Below are 20295 nucleotides of genomic sequence, written 5' to 3'. Positions count from 1 at the left end.
TGGAGGCCCCCATATTGTCCATCCGATGTAAAAAGAGTTGGACCGTAAGCAGTCACACACAAACACCTCCTTCCTTGGAGGTTTTTAAGCAGAGGTTGGATGGCCATCTGCCATGGATGCTTTAGCCGAGATTCCTGCATTGCAGGGGGTTGGACTGGATGACCCTTGGGGTCCTTTCGAACTCGACAATTCTGTGGCTCTAAAAAGTTCTGCGAGCAAGTAAGCAAGCTAGTGTCATCCTCTGATGAAGCGAAGCAGAGAGTGAACAGGGACATGGTGAACACCAAGACTTAATGTTATTATTTTTTATTATTTGATGAACAGTAGTGGTTTCATGACCTCCACCAAGTGTGACAGAGGCCCCTTCTACATCAAGAGAAGCCCAGCAACTTGTTTTTACCGCCTGTGAAATGGGTGTAACAATGAAACAAACAGGAAGCACAGCAGGGAGGGCAGGGCAGGGAGCAAGCAGTGCTTTTTTCTTTTTTTTAATGCACAACCCCAACCAAAACAAACATCAGATTCTTGTCGCTTAGTCCTGGCATCAAGAATCAACCGGTGGCAGAGGTATATGGGTGGGTGGCGAGGGGCTGCGGGTGACCTTCAGAGACCGGCAGTAGAGGAGGGGCTCTTTGCCCAACCCCAGCTGGTAATGCCACCAGTAGAGCTTCTGCCGGGGTTGCAAGATCACCCGCAAAGCCTCTCCTTCCTCGGCTGCCTCCTCCCACTCTTCCTGCTCCGTCCGAAGCCCCAGACCACCGTAAGCGACAGGGAGGGAAAACTGGTGCTGCAGGAGGGAGACGGCCAAGGACTCCGGGTCCAGAGATCCTGAGACGTGGTATTTCTGACTGAACGCCAGCTTCGAGGAACCAACTTTGCGGGTGATTTCGTGGCTGCTGGGCATGGGCAGGTCTGTGGCATTGGAGATCAGCTTGAGGCATTCCCAAGCGCCAAAGGCAGCCCCGTGGGTATGGCCCAGCCCCCCAGGAAGGAAGGAGACCACGTCAGGGTGGACGGAGAAGGTCTCCTTGTGCCCTGCCACTGCAAAAAGGTAGCCACAAAGGCCGTTTTCTTCATCCATCCTTAAGCAGGCGAGGTGGGTGGCATCGGCACCATAGTAATACAGTCCGTTGAGTAGTGCCGGCTCCAAGCAGATCTCCTTAGCTGTGGCCCCAGTGGCCAGGTCGGCCACGGATAGGACCACGCCACGTGTCAGGAAAAAGATGAAGAACCGGCCCTCGCAGAAGGCATAATGGTCGCCTCCTTGGCAGCTGGGGTGCAACGGGAGGGCGCTGGAGGGCGGCTCGGAGCTCAGGTCAAGCACTTTGCAGAACGAGTCCCCGCGAAGGAGGTAGATGGCGGAGCTCGTGGGGTCCCCCACGTAGTGGTCCCCACCACGGCAGGCCGGGTGCAGATCCCACACTTGGATGTCCTGCCCCAAACGGAAGTCGAGCACTTGGAGGAAACAACCCAGGTCCGAGCGGACGACGAAGAAACCGTGGCGGGTAGCAAAGATGTCTGTGCCAGGGGAGTCTGCCCGGGGCACAATGGCAGCCATGGATGTCTCGGGGTGGGGAGATGCGGAAGAGGTTCTTATCGACAGGTTTTAGCAAATACAGGTTAATGGAACCTCCAGGTCCAGAGGCAATATATCACGAAATGTGAGTTGCTGTTGCTGGTAGAGAGGGAAAGGGAAATGAGAAAGGCATGTTTAGTTATAGAAAGCAATGAAGTGACCCTTAACTCAGGGCTGGGTCCTGATGTTAAAAAAAAATGTGACATTCTGTGCCAGTGGCTTCCAAACTGCATCAGTAACACCTCTGTTGAGAACATCTTATTTTGCATTATTTTCTGCCCCCTTAAAAAGCAACAATGATATGGCATAATTTATTCTGATTTGGCTCTAAGGTGCTGTGCAGAGCCCAGTGAAACGTCATTTGATTACCCATCTCAGATCTTGGATTTCTTCTGCCTGTATGCTTTCTCAAGGAAATCTTTGCAAACCTGGGGGCCAGAAGCTCACGTGTGTTTGTAGTGACACTTACATGTAAAGCTGAAATTCTCAGGAAGCTGGATTCTGCACCTGAGCCCACCGTGTAAGGCACCCTAACCTTACGGCAGATTCAAGTGTGAGATCATTACCCTACATCATTCAATAAGTTCCTACTGAATACTTGAACAGCCTACTTTGTCCCTGAGTTGATCTTGTGGATCCCTTCGTCTAGTTTGATTATGAGAAGCAGGGCTGGTGTCTGGCGTTCGAATCTCAAATCCAGATAGGTGTGCTTTGTTGTATCTGCAAACACTGTGCCATGACAGATGTTTTAATTGCATTTCCCTTTGGAAGTCAGCCATACTTTTTTCCTAGGGCATTTCCCCTGTTTACATAACTTTAATATGCATTTGTGCCTAGGGCCTCATTTCCCAGAGTTTTGGCTTATTAGCTTCACCTGACCGGACAATGTTATATGCATATACTGTTACACAGGTGAAACTCGAAAAATTAGAATATCGTGGAAAGGTTCGTTTCTTTCAGTAATTCAACTTAAAAGGTGAAACTAATATATGAGATAGACTCATGACATGCAAAGCGAGATATGTCAAGCCTTTATTTATTATAATTGTGATGATTATGGCGTACAGCTGATGAGAACCCCAAATTAACAATTTCAACTTTGGGGTTTTCATCAGCTGTACGCCATAATCATCACAATTATAACAAACAAAGGCTTGACATATCTCGCTTTGCATGTCATGAGTCTATCTCATATATTAAACTCCAGTAGCTAATGAAAACAATTGCTTACATAAATGGACTTTTCCCACGATATTCTAATTTTTCCAGTTTCACCTGTATGTTCCCCTGCCTAGATTCATAATGCTGTTGTGGCAATTTGAGTTGAAAATACTGAGTACGCCAGCAATTATCTATACATCTCAACAAGACAGCTCAGTTGGTACAGCATGAGACTCTTAAGGGTCGTGGGTTCGAGCCCCACCTTGGGCAAAAAGATTCCTGCATTGCAGAGGGTTGGACTACATGGCCCTTATGGTCCTTTTCCAATTCTACGATTCTATGATTTCATAAGCAAATAGTGTGTGCAAGCTGAATACTGGGAAAGGTCGCAGCTCAGAGGTGGAACATCTGCTTTGCATGCAGAAGATTCCAGGTTGAACCCCAGCATCTCCAGGTAGGATTGGTAAACGTGCCCCAGTATGAAACCCTGGTGTGTGTGTGTGTGTGTGTGTGTGTGTGTGTGTGTGTGTGTATGTGTTGCCAGTCAGTGTAAACAGTACTGAGCTAGACAGACAAGTGATCTGACTCGGAATTAGGCAGCTCCTTGTGTTCCTGTGAAGGACGCAGGTGGCGCTGTGGGTTAAACCACAGAGCCTAGGGCTTGCTGATCAGAAGGTCGGTGGTTCGAATCCCCGCGACGGGGTGAGCTCCCGTTGCTCGGTCCCAGCTCCTGCTCACCTAGCAATTTGAAAGCACGTCAAAGTGCAAGTAGATAAATAGGGACCGCTCTGGTGGGAAGGTAAACAGTGTTTCCATGCGCTGCTCTGGTTTGCCAGAAGCAGCTTTGTCATGCTTGCCACATGACCCGGAAGCTGTACGCCGGCTCCCTCAGCCAGTAATGCGAGATGAGCGCCGCAACCCCAGAGTCGGACACGACTGGACCTAATAGTCAGGGGTCCCTTTACCTTGTGTTCCTGTGAGATTGCACTTTTAAGAGGCACAAAACCGAGGATCAAGGAGTGTGGTGTTTGCAATTCAGGCTTCTTGAGGGGATTACTCTCAGCTATGGAAGACCAATGACCATTGGATGTTTACAGGCGCCAAGTGTCCTATTAATTAACCAGATCTGGCACAAGAAGCAGAAACACAACAGGAAAAGCTTTCCCCTTGCTGTCGGAGGTAAGGGATAACAACACCATTGCCGTAATCCTCCTCCTGCTGCTGCCTCTCTCCACACTGCAAAGAAGAAGTGCCAGAATATTAAGGAAAAGTGGCAGTCTTAAGAGTGTGCCATGGTTTCCTAAGCTGCGCAAGGCCAGGACCCGCCAGATCCAGAATCCTGTGGCATTTCTGCAGGCCATAGGAACCGTGCATGAGGGACTCTATTCCTGCTGCAGGGTCACTCCTTGTGGGCGGAACTGGGACAGGAACCCAGGAATCCTGTCACAAGGGCTAATTCCCAAGCCCAAGGCTTTATTTTTTACAGAGCAAGCTGAAACGCAAGCTGTGAGCACAATAAGTTAATAAAGCCCCATTCCAGTCATTCTACTGGGAGGGAGGGGACGGGGAAGGAAACTAACATGCTTTCAGGACAAAAAAATAAAAATAAAATAATTCCTTCCAGTAGCACCTTAAGAGACCAACTAAGTTTGTTCTTGGTATGAGCATGCACACTTCTTCAGATACCAGATGATTTCAGGAGTGATCTAATAATTTTTAGAAGCCATCTGAAACTCCCCCCCCTTTTTTTTACAATCAAGCCGTGTATAGCTTTCATGAAAACAAACAAACAAATGACATCACCTCTCTCTCTCCTTCTCTTTCTTTGCCCCACTAATTTTCAAGAATTGAAGGATTCGGCCCCTCTAACTCACGGCTGTTAGCACCGACACTACCATGCCCCCCCACCCCCCACCGCTAGGTAGGAACGTCTTAAACTTCTCACACACCCCCAGGGAACCCCGCTGCAGGGCAGGGCAAACACACACTACACACAACACAGCATGAGAGGAAGCCTGCACGCGAGTGACAACAAGCAGCAGAGGTCTGTTGGTGCGTGGGGACGGGGGGACGGGCGGACACGCAAATGCAGCTGCAGAAAACCCTCACCTGCTTTGCAAGGCTCTCGCGCCAATTCCACGAGGGCGCAGAAGCTTCCCGGACCGCAGTCGCTGACAGTCGGGGCCACGGCAGCTTCCCGGAAGAGGCTGGCGGAGAAGGCCGGGCTCCTCGGCTCCTCCCTCCCGAGGGGGGGGGGAGGAGACCCAAAACCAAAGAAAAGGAAAGTTTGCGCGTGGGCGGGTGGAGAGCGGAGCTGGGGGCAGGGGGTGGTGGTGAGTGGCTTCTCTCTCTGTGCTTCTGCATCGCTTTTTGGGCACAGGGCAGGTGCAAAGGACGGCCTCGCTCTATTCCGAACAGCTTCCATCCCAGGAGGAGATCTAGGGTGGGTGAGATCAGCAGATCTCCGCCTAGATCTGCTGCTCCCCCTTCAGGATCTTGGCGTGAAGCGAAGCCGCTGAGCTGTTCGCGTCTCCGCGCCGAGCACAGGCGCAGGCGGGGGGGGGGGGGGGGCGAAAAAGTTGGCCACTCCCCACCCCCACCCCCGCCGCACCTCCCAGCTTTGGGCGCCGTCGGGGGAATCTACGTAGATCGGCTTTGGGGGTGGGAGGGCGGCAACAGGCTGGTGTGTGTGACATTGCCCGGTTGTGTGTACGTGGGCAAATTCAGGTGGCAGATTCAAAAGTGCAGCGTCCCTTCGCAGCCACGTCCCTTCTGACGTTATACAACCGGCTAGGATTATGCAATAATTATGCAATGATTATTAGGGATGTATTGCAACGAACAAGGCAGATCACCTTGCTTCCTTTCAGTTGGAGGAGCTGTTATTTTCGGTGCAATAATATACGGGTGAAAAACTTGGGAGGGCTCCAGCAGCTTCCTTTGGCATGTCTTAAATTGTGTTTTTTTACCGCCAAGTTCCACCACACGCAACAGAACTTTTCACTCGATGCTCTTGAGAATGAAGCACTTCGTGTTTCCAGGGTTCCTGAGTGCTTAGCTTTGGAGCTTGCAGTAGTGGGCAAAAGACTCCACGCTAGGGTACTGGAGACAGTGACCATGCTGCAGAAATCTTGTCGTGTTGTAAGCCGCCTTGAGCACCTTTTCACTGTGGAAAGGCGGTATACAAATAAAAAAATGCTGCTGCTGCTGCTGCAGAAACCCTAGGCTAGAATGAGGGCACAGCTCAAGCTCTCAGTTTCCTCCAGTGAGCTTGAAGGCCGACACGAATTCCTCCTCGCCCCGTCATCCTATATTTGCATTGCGCTAAACGCAGTGAAGGGGGGGGGAACCTTGTATGTTATATATGAGATATTACTGTGAAGGAGTCCTGTGCATGAGCTGTGCTTTGTTCCTGTGGAAGCCACAATTGCAGGGAAGGTGACTCCACAGGCTTGACATGCCACACATTCAGTGTAAGAAATGACACCAGGCAGGGTATCTTGACAATAGATTCACAAGTTTACGCATTAGATGCAAACATTGAGAGGAAACGTGCATGAGGAGATGAGACTGCAAGGGGCCACAATCATTCCAGCCAAAATCCATAGATTTCCCGGGACAAGTAGCTGTTCCATTCTTTTAGCAACGCTGTTCCTGTTGGGGGAAAGAGCTGACAAATTACCCAGCGATTATGCATACGCCCAACTTCAGAAGACCCCCTCCCCCATGGCTTGAGGCAACAGAAGCTGTCTGCATTAAATGACCTGTCAAGCTCCAGCCAAAGAATGTCATCTAACAGCGCCATCTAAAGTATGTACACTGGTACTGCAGCCATATGAAGTTTCCCTTTCAAATGTCATATCTACAGTTCCAGTTACAGGTAGGTAGCCGTGTTGGTCTGCCATAGTCCAAACAAAATATAATATCAAAAATTCCTTCCAGTAGCACCTTAGACCAACTAAGTTTGTTCTTGGTATGAGCTTTCGTGTGCATGCACACTTCTTCAGATTGTGCATGCACACGAAAGCTCATACCAAGAACAAACTTAGTTGGTCTCTAAGGTGCTACTGGAAGGAATTTTTGATTTTTTGATTTTATATTTTGTTATATCTACAGTTAAAATTGTTACTATATAGAAGTAATAGTATCCTGTCTAAGTCACTGTATAAAATGCACTGTGCAGAGTCTCAGGAAACAACTAAAAGCAGCTGCTCTTTTTTTCCCACCTCCATGAATCCTGTTTGGCACAGGGAAAAGGAGACTAGACAGCCATTTACCAAAAAGCGTACAGTCACTTAGGCAGGAAAACACCTCACCCCAAGAAACATCTCACCCACTCAAGTGCTAGACATGTAGCTATCAAAACTACAAAGGAAGGCAACCCAGGAATGGATTCTGACTGAGAAAAAATAGAATCATGATCAGCCTGACCAGATTGGTTCAGGAAGTGTAAATAGCTTTATTATCTTATGTTATTGGGTGTCAGGTGATGGGTAAAAGGTGAGAAGGATGGCTACCTGACACCCAGGTACTGCCCACGCACCTCCCCTCTGATGATGTAGAGATGACATAGTGATGATGGAAGGGGGGAGGGGGGAACTGGAAAGTGGGGAAACTAATAAAAGTTGGGAGTGCCACCTTCTGGGAGGGGTTCCACTCATCTCTGGGTATAGAGGGGTGTGGACCCTGCTATAGCAGTTTTTGCTTATACAAAATAAAGGTTTGCTCTAAGTTTTGCCTTGGTCTTGCCTGTTTTCTTCAAACCTCCGACCGCAGGGAATCCTTTACCTAGCGGGCTCACAGAATCCCCTAAGGACTAGAGACCAGCCTGTGAGCAATTTTTGATCATTTCAGCATCTGTACAAATAAAGTTGCATATGCAAATTTGTGTCGTGAAACAATACCTCAAGTGTTTTACATACCAAGCAACGCCCCCTGGTTTTAGCTTTAGAAATCTGTAATTCAAAGGCTGGAAGACAAGTCAGCCCCACACAATGCTCTGTAACGCAGTCATAGACTGCAAATTCATTCCTGTATGGTAAAAGGGCACAGGGACAGTTTCCCCCCTACACACACCTCAAGAAAAAAGAAAGCCACAGTCCCTTTCTCAGGTTGTTTTGCTATTCCAGGGTCCCCCAAGCCTCTTGAGTTCATTTGACCCCTTGATGAGCTCATAAAGCTGTCAATCCCCAAGCCAGATTCTTAGGAATCCATATGAAATAAAGTCAAGGAACATCAATATATAATCAACATTTATTAATCACCATCACTAGGAACCATAAAACATAAAAAATAAGGAACACATCTGTGTTGTGGAATCGTCAAATGCACTGGCAAGGGAGGCGCACTCTGCACATGCCCATGTCATGTATTTCTGGGGCTCTGAGCTCCTAATTAAAAAAATTGTGCTATGCCTCTGATATTTTCTACGTCTGGGCCTTTCCCAACCCCATTTCAACCTATTGGTGTTTATTCACCCTCTGCATAAACCCACCAACCCTAGAGAGTCAGGACTGACCACGCTCGACAACTCTGCCCTAATTCCCCGCATCAAGGCTGGACGGGTGGGGAATCTATCTATTAAAACAACCACAGAAACATGAGAAGGAATTCTCAATCTGTAGTGAGATTTGATGGGCCCTCTATTCCAGCAAGCATTAAAAGCATTTTAAAGCATTTTATTAAGCTTTTGTGTGTATATATAAACACACACACACACACACACACACACACAACAGAGGATCTCCAGGAAATCTGTCCAATCAAGGATGAGGAACCTTTAGCCTTCTAGATGTTGCTGGACTACAACGCCCATCAATCTTGACCACTGGCTGGGGTTGATGGGATTTGGTGTCTATTAACATTGGGAAGGCCACAGGTTCCCCCCACCCCCCGATTTGTTTATTTATTTCAGCATTTATCAATCGGTAGTGTACAGAAATACATCTAAGGGGAAAGGGTGGAAAGAAATGAGGAGCTGCAGCCAGCTGTTATTTAGGATGAAGAAGGCAGGGGGACCTTAGTGGGTGGGTCGCAGCCAAGGGTGACCTCAATTTCCCTGCAAAACAAGATGACCTCCTTCCCTAGCCCCAGCCGATACTGCCACACATAGGCAACATCTTCAGGCTGTAGCATGAACTGCAGGGTCGTCTCCACCTCACGGGCTTCCCCCCATTCCTCCTGCTCTGTGTTCAGGCCCACTCCGCCATATTCGGTCGGTAACGCAAACTGGGCCTTGGCCAGCGCCACAGCGACGGAGCCTGGCTCAGGAGAATCTGGCAGGGCCGCCGCCACCCAGCCGCACCCGACGTCAGCCAGCTTCTCTGTGGCGCAGCCCACTTTCCGGGACACTTCCTGTAACCTGGAGACAGGGGTGTCGGAGTAGTTGTGGAAAATGTTCAGCAGCTCCCAGGCCTTGAATGCGTCCCCTTTGCTGAGGCCGAGACCTCCCGGCAGGAAGTTGAGGACGCTGGGGTGGAAAGAAAAGACTTCTCCGCTGAAGTTATCCCACAGCTGCCAGTAGAGGTAACTGCGATGGCTTCCCATCTTCTCGTTGGACCACTGATGGTGCCCTGGCTGTGCGTCTGGATCTGGTTCCCCTGTGGTCAAGTCCTTGACTGCCGTCATGGTGCCCGGGCTCAAGATTATGCCAAAGGAGCCACCGGAAACAACGAAATAATATTGCCCGGCGCAGCAGCTGGGGTGCAGGCGACAGGGCTGTCCGCTGGGCTCGGTGTGAAGGTCTTGGGTTTCCAGGAGTTTGTTGTCCCGGATGACATAGATGGTGTTGTGCCAACGGGAGCTGAAATAGTGTTCGCCGCCGCGCAGGGAAGGGTGCAAGGGCCAGAGCTCAGCGCAGGACGAGGTCGGCAAACTGGAGAGGAGCAGGTAGCAGTTCAGATCAGGGCGAAGAATCACATCTCCAGCCCTGGTGCTGAAAATGTGGACTTTGGGGACTTCCTTCTGCAGAACCATCGCAGTCAAGACCTTCAGGGGGCAGAGAAGGAGAAGCAAGTAGAGAATGAGAAAGGAAGTGACCTCGTTTTTAGAATTATTATTATTATTATTATTATTATTATTCCCCACCCCACTGTGGTTCCAACAGAATTAATGATAATAATAAAAACAAAAAAGATAAAACAAGATAGTTGTTTATTTCCTTGACATCTGATGGGAGGGCGTTCCACAGAGAAGGCCCTCTGCCTGGTTCCCTGCAATCTCAATTCGTAGTGAGGGAACCGCCAGAAGACCCTCGGAGCTGGACCTCAATAGCTTATACTACTGGCTCACTTAGCTCAGTGCTGTCTACTCTGACAGGCGGTGGCCCTCCAGGGTTTCAGGCAGGAAGTCTCTCCCAACCCTTCCTGGAGATGTCAGGAATTGAACCCGGGACCTTAGACATACATGGCTGATGCTCCACCACTGAGCTACCATCTTAAGATTGTGCCCTCTCCCTCTCTCACACACAAAAGACCCAAACTATTACAAAAGACCTGAACTGCATCAGACTTTCACACGACGTAAGCAAATTAATCACCCAATAAATTTTATTTGCATATTGGATATTATGCTAATGGCGCAATGAGCAACCACCTCCAGGTTCGGTGTGTGTTGCAAAATTTCCATTAACGGCAAGCCAGCGGTTCTGTTGCCTTTCTAATCTAGCTTGCCCAATATGCATTTGAAATATCCACCTTTCCATTCTGTGCAACGAAGAGTTCTGTGAAACCAGGAGGCCTGCATATTCCTACCTCAGTTAAGATGGTCCAATAGAAAGGTTTTGCCCACCTCCATTTCTTTGCAGTCCAATACAGTGCCCACTAGGTACTTAACTGCCACACTTTCCTGCCACAGATTCATATTTGGCATGAAATAAACACCTCTGTTGAGGACAATGTATATTTTATTTCGCCAATAAAGGGCTGAATGTCCTCATTCCCAGAAAAACCAATTTTCTTTCATGGCAGGGCTTCTGTGTGCCTCCAATGCAAGGCAGAAATCTAACAGGTGCAGCATTTGAAGACAAAGTGGTTGGGGGAAACGTCACCTGTTCAGCTTCTGCCTGGCATGTAATTGTTTAAAACACAGGCACCCTCCTAGAAAATAAAAGCGGCAAACCCTATGCAATCCTGGCCCCACCCCTGGTTTGACAATTATTCAGTATATTCTATAACACCTCCCCTTCCTTTTTCTATATTCCATTCCCTTTCCCTCCATTCCAGATGCTCACAGCTCTTACACCAGGCAAGTCGCAGGCGGAGAAATTCTGAGTTAATGCAAGTCAAAAAGGCTTGTTTATTTCTAAGGGCTTTGGCTCCTCCCCTCTCAAGTGGCCCCGCCCCTAAGCATCTCTATGCATGAACTCAAAGTGACCTCAGCATTTCTCTCCCGCAGAACATCACTCATTCTTCCCTCCCCAACTCCACCAACTACGAAGTGGCGACTCCCCATAGGCTGGCTGCAACATTCCCCCTTCCCTCACCACCCAATTTTCTTGAGAGTAAGGTGGACCTCCTTATCTACTTCATTCATATGCCAGAGGGTTGCTATCAGTTTTGCACAGAGCTGGTCTGTTGTGACACTGATGGTTTTTATTATTATTATTATTAAAAAAAACACCTCACTCTTTCCCTAAAAACTGATGCACCTCTTGTCCCCCCCATCCCTGAGCCTTGTGGGTCTTCGGTGGGATGATGGGGCAAATCTCTCCGTTTCTATTGGAACCCCAAACTTTGCCTAGGAGTGTGTTAAGAGGGCACATTAACAATCTATAAATGGAACACACAACGTTCTAATGCAGGGAAATGGATAGCTTCAGATTATGACCAAGAGGCGGCGCAAGTTCAACTCGCCACTCAAGTCACGCAACTCTCTGGTTGAACTTGGGCCAGCCAGGGTCCCTCAGCCGGGCCAACTCTGCAGTGTCATGGCAAAAGAGAGGGGTGACTCCACCATTCTCCCACCTGCAAAGATTCTGTCATCAAGACAGTCGTCTGAGGGAAGAACTGTGTGTGGCAGCAACTGCCCTGTTCTGGATGTTGTCGCCTGCTGGGCTCCAGGGTCTGATAAGGGGCTGGGAATGATATTTTTGAGGAGAAAAGGTTCTTTATCAAGGGGAATCAGCCAGAACCGCCAGCTTTAAAACTTATGACCGAGTTTGCTTTCTCCCGCCTACTGCTTTTTTCCTCGGGCGTCATGTGTTTTGAGACTGTGAGCCTCAAGGCAGGGACCATCTTAAAGCCATAGCTGTCAACTTTCCCCTTTTTTTGCGGGAAATTCCCTTATTCCAGCGCTGTTTCCCATTGCCAAAAAAAAAAGGGAAGGTTGACGGCTCTGCTTAAAGCTGATTTGTACAGTATAAGCTGCTCTATGAGCCTCTTTTGGATAAAGGTCATGGGAAGCAGGTTTGTTGTGCAATAACTCCAAACTGCACTACCTGCATTTGCAAAATAGCAAGAGTATGGAAGTTAACAGACAGATCCGGGGTTGGAGCAAACAAATGAAATTTCCCCTTCCTTTGGAGATCAGAATGTTTGTGACGCTTCCATGACATCACAGCACTTAACCAATGGCTAGTCCTGAGAAATTATTTACAAACCATCTTTTAGGCTATTATCCGGATTGGGAGCAATTTCCACCGCCCCACATTAACCTTCCTCAAGAGGTGGCAGGATTTCTTCATCCTTTGGCTTGAAGTCCCCGCTCAGATTGATCCCAAATTTCTCACGGAGCACCACTGGGATCTCGGTGCTCTGCAGGATGGTCTCTGTATGCTCCTCTCCCTTCTTGGAAATGAGACGCCAACCCATGTAGGTGAGGCGCCCGCCATTTTCTTTCTGCAGGGAGCAGAAGGATTTGCAAGTGAATATGGAGCTGGGCGAAGACTGGTGGTACAGACACATGCCCGTAAAATCGTCCAGTTTCTTCTCCTCGAGGGTGAACTGATACAAGGGCCTCCCCTGCTTCCCAGAGACTTCTCGGCGTTCCAGCACCCAGACGCCCCCTTGGAGGCCCAGCCAAAAGATGCCACCTTCCTGGACTTGCTCCACAGAGGCCTTCAGCTCTAATGGATCCGTGAAAGCTTCACCAAAGCCCACGTCGCAGAGCAGCTGGCGCCCACCCAGCTGCACCAAAACCACCATGTGGTCCAACGGGGGGCCATAGCGGCCGGTGAAACGGTTCCGGACACGCCCGGCTATGGCTTTGGCATCAAATCCCAACGCCTTCAGCAGCCACAGGAAGAGGCCGTTCAGCTCAAAACAGAAGCCGCCCCGACGGTGCCGGACGATTTTGTTGTAGAGGGAGGGCACTTCCAGGATGATGGGCTCCCCGGAATGGATGCTGAGGCTCTCGAAGGGCACGGAGAGGAGGTGGCACCGGTGGAGGCTGCGCAGGGTCTCCAGAGAAGGCTGCGTGGGGCCCTGGTACCTGATCCGTAGCAGGTAATGTCCAATGTCCATTCTGGACTGGACTCAGGAAGTAGATGAGAAAGGATGAGGAGGTAGATCGGGATTCCTATTCTTTCTGCTGCCAGAGTTCGCAGGTGGGAGACCTTTTCCACACAGAAGGTGCCTTCCCTGCAACCTTCCACATGTTAATGGTGGAGAGGCAAATGTGAGCAGAGCCAGAGGTGGAAAGGGGCAGGATGTATTTGGCTGGCTGGTTTCTGCACACACCCCTCTCTCTGTGCGGCAGCCTCACATGCAAGAAAGAAGTATTAAGCAGAGTTCAAGGGCAACATTCCAGCTAGGTTAAGACTCAGGGAGGACCCTCACCCCTGAGCTGCCATGAATGGATCTTCCGATTCTTCACATACTGCTCCGGACCCCATTCCAAGCTCAGGGAACCCAGGAATCCTGGTTCTCACCACATTCCTGCTTGTTGGCCTGGTCTCAGCTCAACTTCTCTGGAAAAGCGCATGATTAGCAAAAGCCAGCAGTTGTTTTGCTATGTGCAAAGAGAGAGAGAGAGGAAGTAAATGAGGGATATCACGTGACCATGAATATACACCACACATTCACAAACACACCTCCCACTGGCTCATGTTTCAACTCTCTGGCAGGATCTTAACCCTTGCTAGCCTCTGGCCAATTAAATCCACTTTAGGAATTAAATAAGAAGTATAGCATAGCCATGAAACCTGTGACTCTCTTTTTCTCTCTTTCTCTCCCCCCGCACTCTCCATTTAAAATATCTGCCCCTCACTTTCCTGCATTTTTCTGTTTTTCAGGAGGCCCCTTCTGTAGACGAGTGTGGAATTAAATGTAGGCGGATTAAGAAAATATACCTGAAAATGATTTACAGATGGTATTTAACTCTGAGTAGACTTGTTAAAATGTATAAGACTGAATCAGATAATTGCTGGAGATGCAACGAGGCTGAGGGTACATTCTGTCATATGTGGTGGACTTGTAAAAGGGTCAAAGAGTATTGGGAAATAATTTATAATGAATTGAAAAAAATGTTTAAAAGTACTTTTCAAAACAAACAAAAAACAAAACAAAACACAAAAAACAGAGTCCTTTTTGTTGGGGATAATTCAGATGGAAATTCCGAGGTGTCAGAAAAGACTATTTATGTATGACACTACTGGAGCCTGTGTTTTGTTAGACCAAAAATGGAAAATGAGCGAGGTCCCAACTAAAGAAGAATGACAACTTAAGCTGATGGAGTATGTGCAGTTTGCAGATTTAACATACAGAATAAGAGAACAAGAAGAACATACATTTAGAGAAGATTGGAAAATGTTTATTGAATATATGGGTGAAAATTGTGTACATTTGAAAACGTTGGCAGCATTAAGATAAATTCAACAGTGTAAATGAGTTTTGATGCATGTAATACAGTCATACCCCGGGTTGCGAATGCTGCGGGTTGCGTGTTTTCTGGTTGCGGACCGCGCTGAACCCGGAAGTACCGGAACGGGTTACTTCCAGGTTTCGGCGCTCGTGCATGCGCAAAACTGCAAAATGTCATGCGCATGCGCAGAAGCGCCAAATTGCATCACGCATGTGCGCAGACATGACACTGTGGGTTGCGAACGCTGCGGGTTGCGAACGTGCCTCCCGCATGGATCACGTTCGCAATCCAAGCTACGACTGTATAGTAATGGAATACTGAATGGTTTAGTTTATGTAAAATATGCAGGGATTTATGGTATGCAAAATGAACCATGGAAAGAGAAGAAGGGAAGTCGCTGATATTTTAAGGTTGTTTAAATGAATATTCCAAAATGTAAAATAGAAAAACTTAATAAAAATTATATAAAAAAAAGAAAACAGAAAACACATTTCTGCAATGCTTAATTGATGGTCTTCAATTTTAATTCTATGTAGTTTTGCATTATATACAGTGCATGCATTTTTATGCACACTAATGCTTGGCTTCAGACCTGCACCTGTAAAATTTGGAGGCATGTTAATTATGAAGGGTATCTGTGTTTTGGTTTGCATATTGTTTCAGAAACTGCAGAGTTTGTAGGGTTGCTTTCAGTGCGAGCTGAATCAAATTTATCCACTATCCCTCCTCATGGCTAATTAAGACTTCTTCGGCCATGGTGTATCTAATCTTTGCCACAGTTGCATCATCTTTCAAATACGTTCTGAGCATAAAAAGCACCTTTCCCAAATGACAAAGGCAGAAGTCACACGCAAGGGGATTTAAGTGCAATAATTGGTTGTTTATAATCCAAATGGAAATAGGGGAATGGTCTTTGGGGGCAAGATGCTGGATCCCGCATGGAGCAGAACTAGAAAGTTTGTTATCGCACCGAGCTCTTAAATAGAGGAGAGTAATACATTAGGCAAGGAGGCACGGAAAGAAAGCATTCATTCTGTTCTAAATTCATGGGTCAACAATGGGCCAGTGGAATCCATGACTGGAAGCAGACGGTGGTCCCCATCCTTTTAGAAGTCTTTAAGAACTCGTTGGAGAGATATCTTGAAAGAGCTCGGAGCTTAGCGAATCCTGGCAGTGCTCGGCGACATTCTCCAAGGTGCAAGGTGTGGTGGTCTCAGGTGGGCTGATCCGAACGCAGAACTTGAATGAAATAAAACAGGGCAGTGACTGCCTCTTGATCCGTACGTCTGATCACCTCTCCCTGTTATATGTCTGCTTCTCTTCTATGCCACCATTTCTCACAAAATGGTTAAAAGTAAAATTCGCTTTATGGCTAATGTCCAGGGCTGCGCAAACACTATACCTTAAAGAATTTTGGGCGCCGCAGTTTACACCTCGCAGAGCAACAATTCCATTAGCAGAATTCCGAGGGGGAAATGTGCACCGTAGTCTAAGGCACCAACTTTGAGTATCTGAGGATTCCAGCCCATCCTTCTTTAGAGCATTTCAAACTGTTGAGTCCATTGTATCTCCACCATGGGTGGGAAGACACATCTCATGAGTTTTTCTCTGTAGTGTGAGGGATGCAATTGTCATGCAATGAACTGGGACCTCTCCTGTTGGTTCTTTCCCCAGCATGCCCGGCAGGGTCTGCTGGCTGAGTTTTGAGGTCCAAAAAAGGGTTTTTTTTTTTTACCTTGCGTAGGTGTGATATTTGTATACCCCATGTAGCTAGGAACACTCCCATAGTGGCATGTGGCGTTGTGTCGCTCAAGCGGTTTTGGTGGAAAGTGGAAACCAACGGACATGGGACAGTTTACATTTATATAGATATAAGATCCGTTCTGTCTTGTCTGTGGGAAGGTTGTACAATGTTGCATCAAGAAACCACATGTTTCTCCCTTCACTTCCCTGTTTGCAAAAATTCTGTTTTGCGGTGAAGCAGCTTTGTTGCACTGGTAATAAATCATCTTTAAGAGAGCAACGTGAATTTGCCAGAAACGGCAATGGCCTGGGAATGCCCTCGGTCTCACTTCCCCATTCAAACAGCTGTTTCTTTAAAAAGAGAGATAGAGAGACTTAAGATTATGCCACCCTTTTGGCTATGTCATACTTGAAAGGGGGAATATATGCCTTTATGTCCCATTCAGGAGACTTGGGGAAGTCCTCGCTATTGAGATCGATCACCAGCAGCTTCCCTAGCAACAGATCAACTTGGCAACATACTATTAACGAAGTCCCACCTGGCTGTGTTATGCCTCTCCTGTCCAGATGCCCAGTCTTACAACAATACCTTTTCCTCCCCAGTAGAGCTGGACTCTGGAAATGAGCATTGGGGGGGTGGGGGCGGAAGGAGTGGGGGGAAATACCCCACAGCCCTACAGGTCTGCAGCATATCCTAGGATGGGCACTGCTGGGCTAGCTCCCATGACGTCAACTGAACATTCACGGCTTCCTTGCTCTCTGGAGCAGTTCTGCAATTTAAAGCCAACAAGCAACGAACGCTTTCTCCCGCTGCTCTGAATTAACATGGTAAGGAAGTTCAGTTGACTTTAACTGATTTGTTTGTCTGCCATAGAAGCTGCAAAAGCTTCATCATGGATGAATGAACCTTCCCTTATGGAGAAGGACCATGACTACATGTGAGAGCACCTGCTTTGCATGCAGGAGGTCCCAGGCTCAATCCCACCTCTTTTGGGCAGGACAGCTGCTGCCAGTCACTGCAGGCAGCACTGAGTTAGATGGACCCAAACTCTGATTCAGTGTAACACAGCTTCCCATGTCCCTGTAACTTCTGTTAACTATAAATGCCCATATTTTTTTTTTATCTCAGCTTGATTAAATGATCTGCCCTATTGGAACCACACATGGTCATGGATTTGGGGGTGGAAACGTTGCTTTCTGAATCCTACACACATCATAAAATGTTAGAGATTTCAAAGTGCCTACGTTCAGAAAGTCAGCTTATCACCTCTGTAGCAATTACCAGTTGGCTGAAAGCCAAGATCTGCTCTCTCTCCAGACCCTTAGCAACGACCTGTGATTGGTCAATGAGTTCCTAAAGAATGAGCTCTGTGTGAGAGCTGTGTGGTTGGTTGTTAGTGGTTGTTAGTGGTGTGGTGTTTGTAGTTTGGTTACTGAAGGTTGAGAGAGAGACAGAGACAGAGAGGAGAGGTTTTATGTTTTGTTTCTTTTATTTGTAAAGTCTGTACATAGTAACTTATGGATACTAGTTGCTTCAATAAATACTGTATATAGTTACCGTATCCAAGTGAGTTGCTGAGTTCCTGCATTGTGCTGTCCAGTCAATGCTCTACAGCCAGAAGCTTCCAGAGAACCTGCGGTTCACTCTGCTGTGTCCAGGACAACGTTATTTCCTGACACTAAATCTTTAGATTTTTTTTTATCTCAGCTTGATTAAATGATCTACCCTATTGGAACCACACATGGTCATGGATTTGGGGGTGGAAACGTTGCTTTCTGAATTCTACACACATCATAAAAGCCCTAACTTCCGATGCTGAGTGGTTTATGTGGAATTTCAAATTTCCCTGCAAGCTATTGCTGCATCCTGTGGGAGTGAGTTCCATAGTTTAACTAAGGGTTTGTCCACACTTACCCCTGGGAAAGCCTGCTGTTTACCACTGTTAAGTGGGTTTTGCTCCAGACTGATGTTTGCTCCAATTTAGCGCTAAATAGTGGGTTTTCTACGGGAAAGCAGCAGGGCAAATGGAAAACCAATTGGACCCAGGGCCCCCAAAGCATGGGACAAATGAAAAACCACTAAGGACAAGCTGAAGTGTAGATGAGCCCTATGCATTGCATCTGTCCTGGATCTTCCAACATTCAGTTTCCTTGGATGTCCACAAGACCTAGCGTTATGAGAGATGGAGAAAAAAACTTTTCTATACCCACTTCCTACATGCCATGTATAATTTTCAGCGCATTTCTTCTTCACTTTCCTAATCACATAAAGTCTATTTTTATTTTGTAAAGTAGATTTTGTTGCTTTAGAGCAAAAAAGTTTTCTGGTATGTGTTTGAACCCCTTTTGTGAAAATACTGACAGTCTGGAAGTGACCCAAGCGTTTGATATCCAACTGGCCTCCTACTTTGTGGGTGTCATTTTTCTTGTCCTTTAACAGCACACTTGGGGCCCTGCCATGGAGGAAGGCTGCCCTGAAAGCTGGTGGAATGTGGAGGGGCATAATCAACCAAATACAACACAAATATACCAGCCAATCCTGTCCAGTTATGGCCAGTGTGGTGTAGTGGTTAAGAGCGGTGGACTCGTAATCTGGTGAACAGGGTTCGCGTCTCCGCTCCTCCACATGCAGCTGCTGGGTGACCTTGGGCTAGTCACACTTCTCTGAAGTCCCTCAGCCCCACTCACCTCACAGAGTGTTTGTTGTGGGGGAGGAAGGGAAAGGAGAATGTTAGCCGCTTTGAGACTCCTTTGGGTAGTGATAAAGCGGGATATCAAATCCAAACTCCTCCTCCTCCTCCTCTTCTTCTTCTTCTTCTTCTTCTTCTTTTTCTTCATCTGGGAATTTGTTTGTTAACCCTCCCTGTTCCTCTTTTCTCTGCAGGATGCAAGACAGAACATTGCCTGGGAACTACACCATGATCACCCAGGTCTACCTGGTGGGACTCACCAGCCACCGGAGAACACAGATTGCCCTCTTTGTGATTATCCTCATTGCTTATCTGATCTCCATGGTGAGCAACCTCCTCATCATCCTGCTGGTCCAAATGGACTTCCGCCTCCATACCCCGATGTACTTCTTCCTCACCAACCTCTCACTCTTGGAGATGTGCTTCACCAGCACCGTCGTGCCCCAGATGTTGGCTCACCTGCTCACCGGGGATGGGAGGCTTTCGTTTGGGCGCTGTGCCTTTCAGATGTACATGGCCTGCTCTCTGGGTTGCACCGAAGGCCTCTTGCTGGGGGCCATGGCCTACGACCGTTACATGGCGATCTGCTGCCCCCTGGTGTATGCTGTAGCCATGAGCCAGGCACGTTGTTTGATGCTGGCTGCCATCTCATGGGTAGGAGCCTTCCTTCTCTCTGGGCTCATCACAGCCTTTATCATGCAGCTCCCTTTCTGCGGCCCCAATGAGATCAACCATTTCAACTGCGAGTTTGTCATGGTGATAAGGCTGGGGTGCACCGACACGAGCTTCACAGAGGCCATCATCTTGGGGGTTGGGGTTTTAATATTAATTGTCCCTCTGGCCACCATCTTGATCTCTTACGGACTCATCATGGCGACTGTCGTGCGCATGAGCTCGGGCGAGAGCCGGAGCAAGGCTTTCTCCACATGCGCCTCCCACCTGATGGTGGTCACCATGTTTTATGGATGCCTCATTGGCCTATACATGAGGCCTCGGTCAGGGACAGACCCCAGCCATGACAAACACGTTTCCATCTTTTATGTTGTCATCACCCCTCTCCTCAACCCGATCATCTACACATTGCGGAATAAGGACGTCCATGCCGCAGTAGCTAAAGTCTTCAGGATAGAGCTGATAAACACAAGGGCTGAGTGGTCTTGAGAGGAAGCATTGTGCTTAGCAAACCATGGTTCTCCAAACATATTTATGATGTTGAATGTGTAATAAACAAAACCTGCCCTTTTCCCTTATGGGGTGCACAAGAGCCCTTTGTAGGTTCTCCATCGGTAGGAGAATATAACTGAGGCCAACCAGAGAAGATTGAGA

At 47.9% G+C, this 20295-nt stretch overlaps 3 protein-coding genes across 8 annotated transcripts; 1 reads left to right on the top strand and 2 right to left on the bottom strand.

The window, feature by feature from the left end:
- Window positions 1-300: 300 nt before the first annotated feature.
- LOC117059025 lies at window positions 301-4947 on the bottom strand. Its single transcript, XM_033170487.1, has 2 exons — window positions 4847-4947; window positions 301-1675 (listed from the first exon to the last, which is right to left on the bottom strand). Exon 2 carries the CDS (start codon window positions 1556-1558, stop codon window positions 545-547), a length of 1014 nt encoding a protein of 337 aa, XP_033026378.1. The 5' UTR covers window positions 1559-1675; window positions 4847-4947; the 3' UTR covers window positions 301-544.
- A 3678-nt stretch (window positions 4948-8625) lies between these two features.
- LOC117059050 (arylamine N-acetyltransferase, pineal gland isozyme NAT-10-like) lies at window positions 8626-13660 on the bottom strand. 6 transcript variants are annotated; one of them, XM_033170525.1, is made up of 2 exons: window positions 13513-13660; window positions 8626-9724 (listed from the first exon to the last, which is right to left on the bottom strand). In XM_033170525.1, the coding sequence occupies exon 2, from the start codon at window positions 9710-9712 to the stop codon at window positions 8732-8734; it is 981 nt and encodes a 326-aa protein (XP_033026416.1). In that variant the 5' UTR covers window positions 9713-9724; window positions 13513-13660; the 3' UTR covers window positions 8626-8731. The 6 variants fall into 6 exon arrangements, with proteins under 6 accessions (XP_033026416.1, XP_033026414.1, XP_033026415.1 ...); XM_033170523.1 differs by lacking the exon at window positions 13513-13660 and adding an exon at window positions 11701-11848; XM_033170524.1 differs by lacking the exon at window positions 13513-13660 and adding an exon at window positions 10968-11277.
- Window positions 13661-19172: 5512 nt separating this feature from the next.
- On the top strand, window positions 19173-20130 carry LOC117057421 (olfactory receptor 2D3-like). The gene has a single exon (XM_033168261.1). The coding sequence runs from the start codon at window positions 19198-19200 to the stop codon at window positions 20128-20130; it is 933 nt and encodes a 310-aa protein (XP_033024152.1). The 5' UTR covers window positions 19173-19197.
- Window positions 20131-20295: the final 165 nt, after the last annotated feature.

This window comes from Lacerta agilis, chromosome 14 (assembly GCF_009819535.1).
Source record: "Lacerta agilis isolate rLacAgi1 chromosome 14, rLacAgi1.pri, whole genome shotgun sequence".
NCBI lineage: Eukaryota > Metazoa > Chordata > Lepidosauria > Squamata > Lacertidae > Lacerta > Lacerta agilis.
The sequence above is the reverse complement of the archived record's forward strand: the minus strand, read 5'-3'. Positions and strand labels throughout refer to the sequence as shown.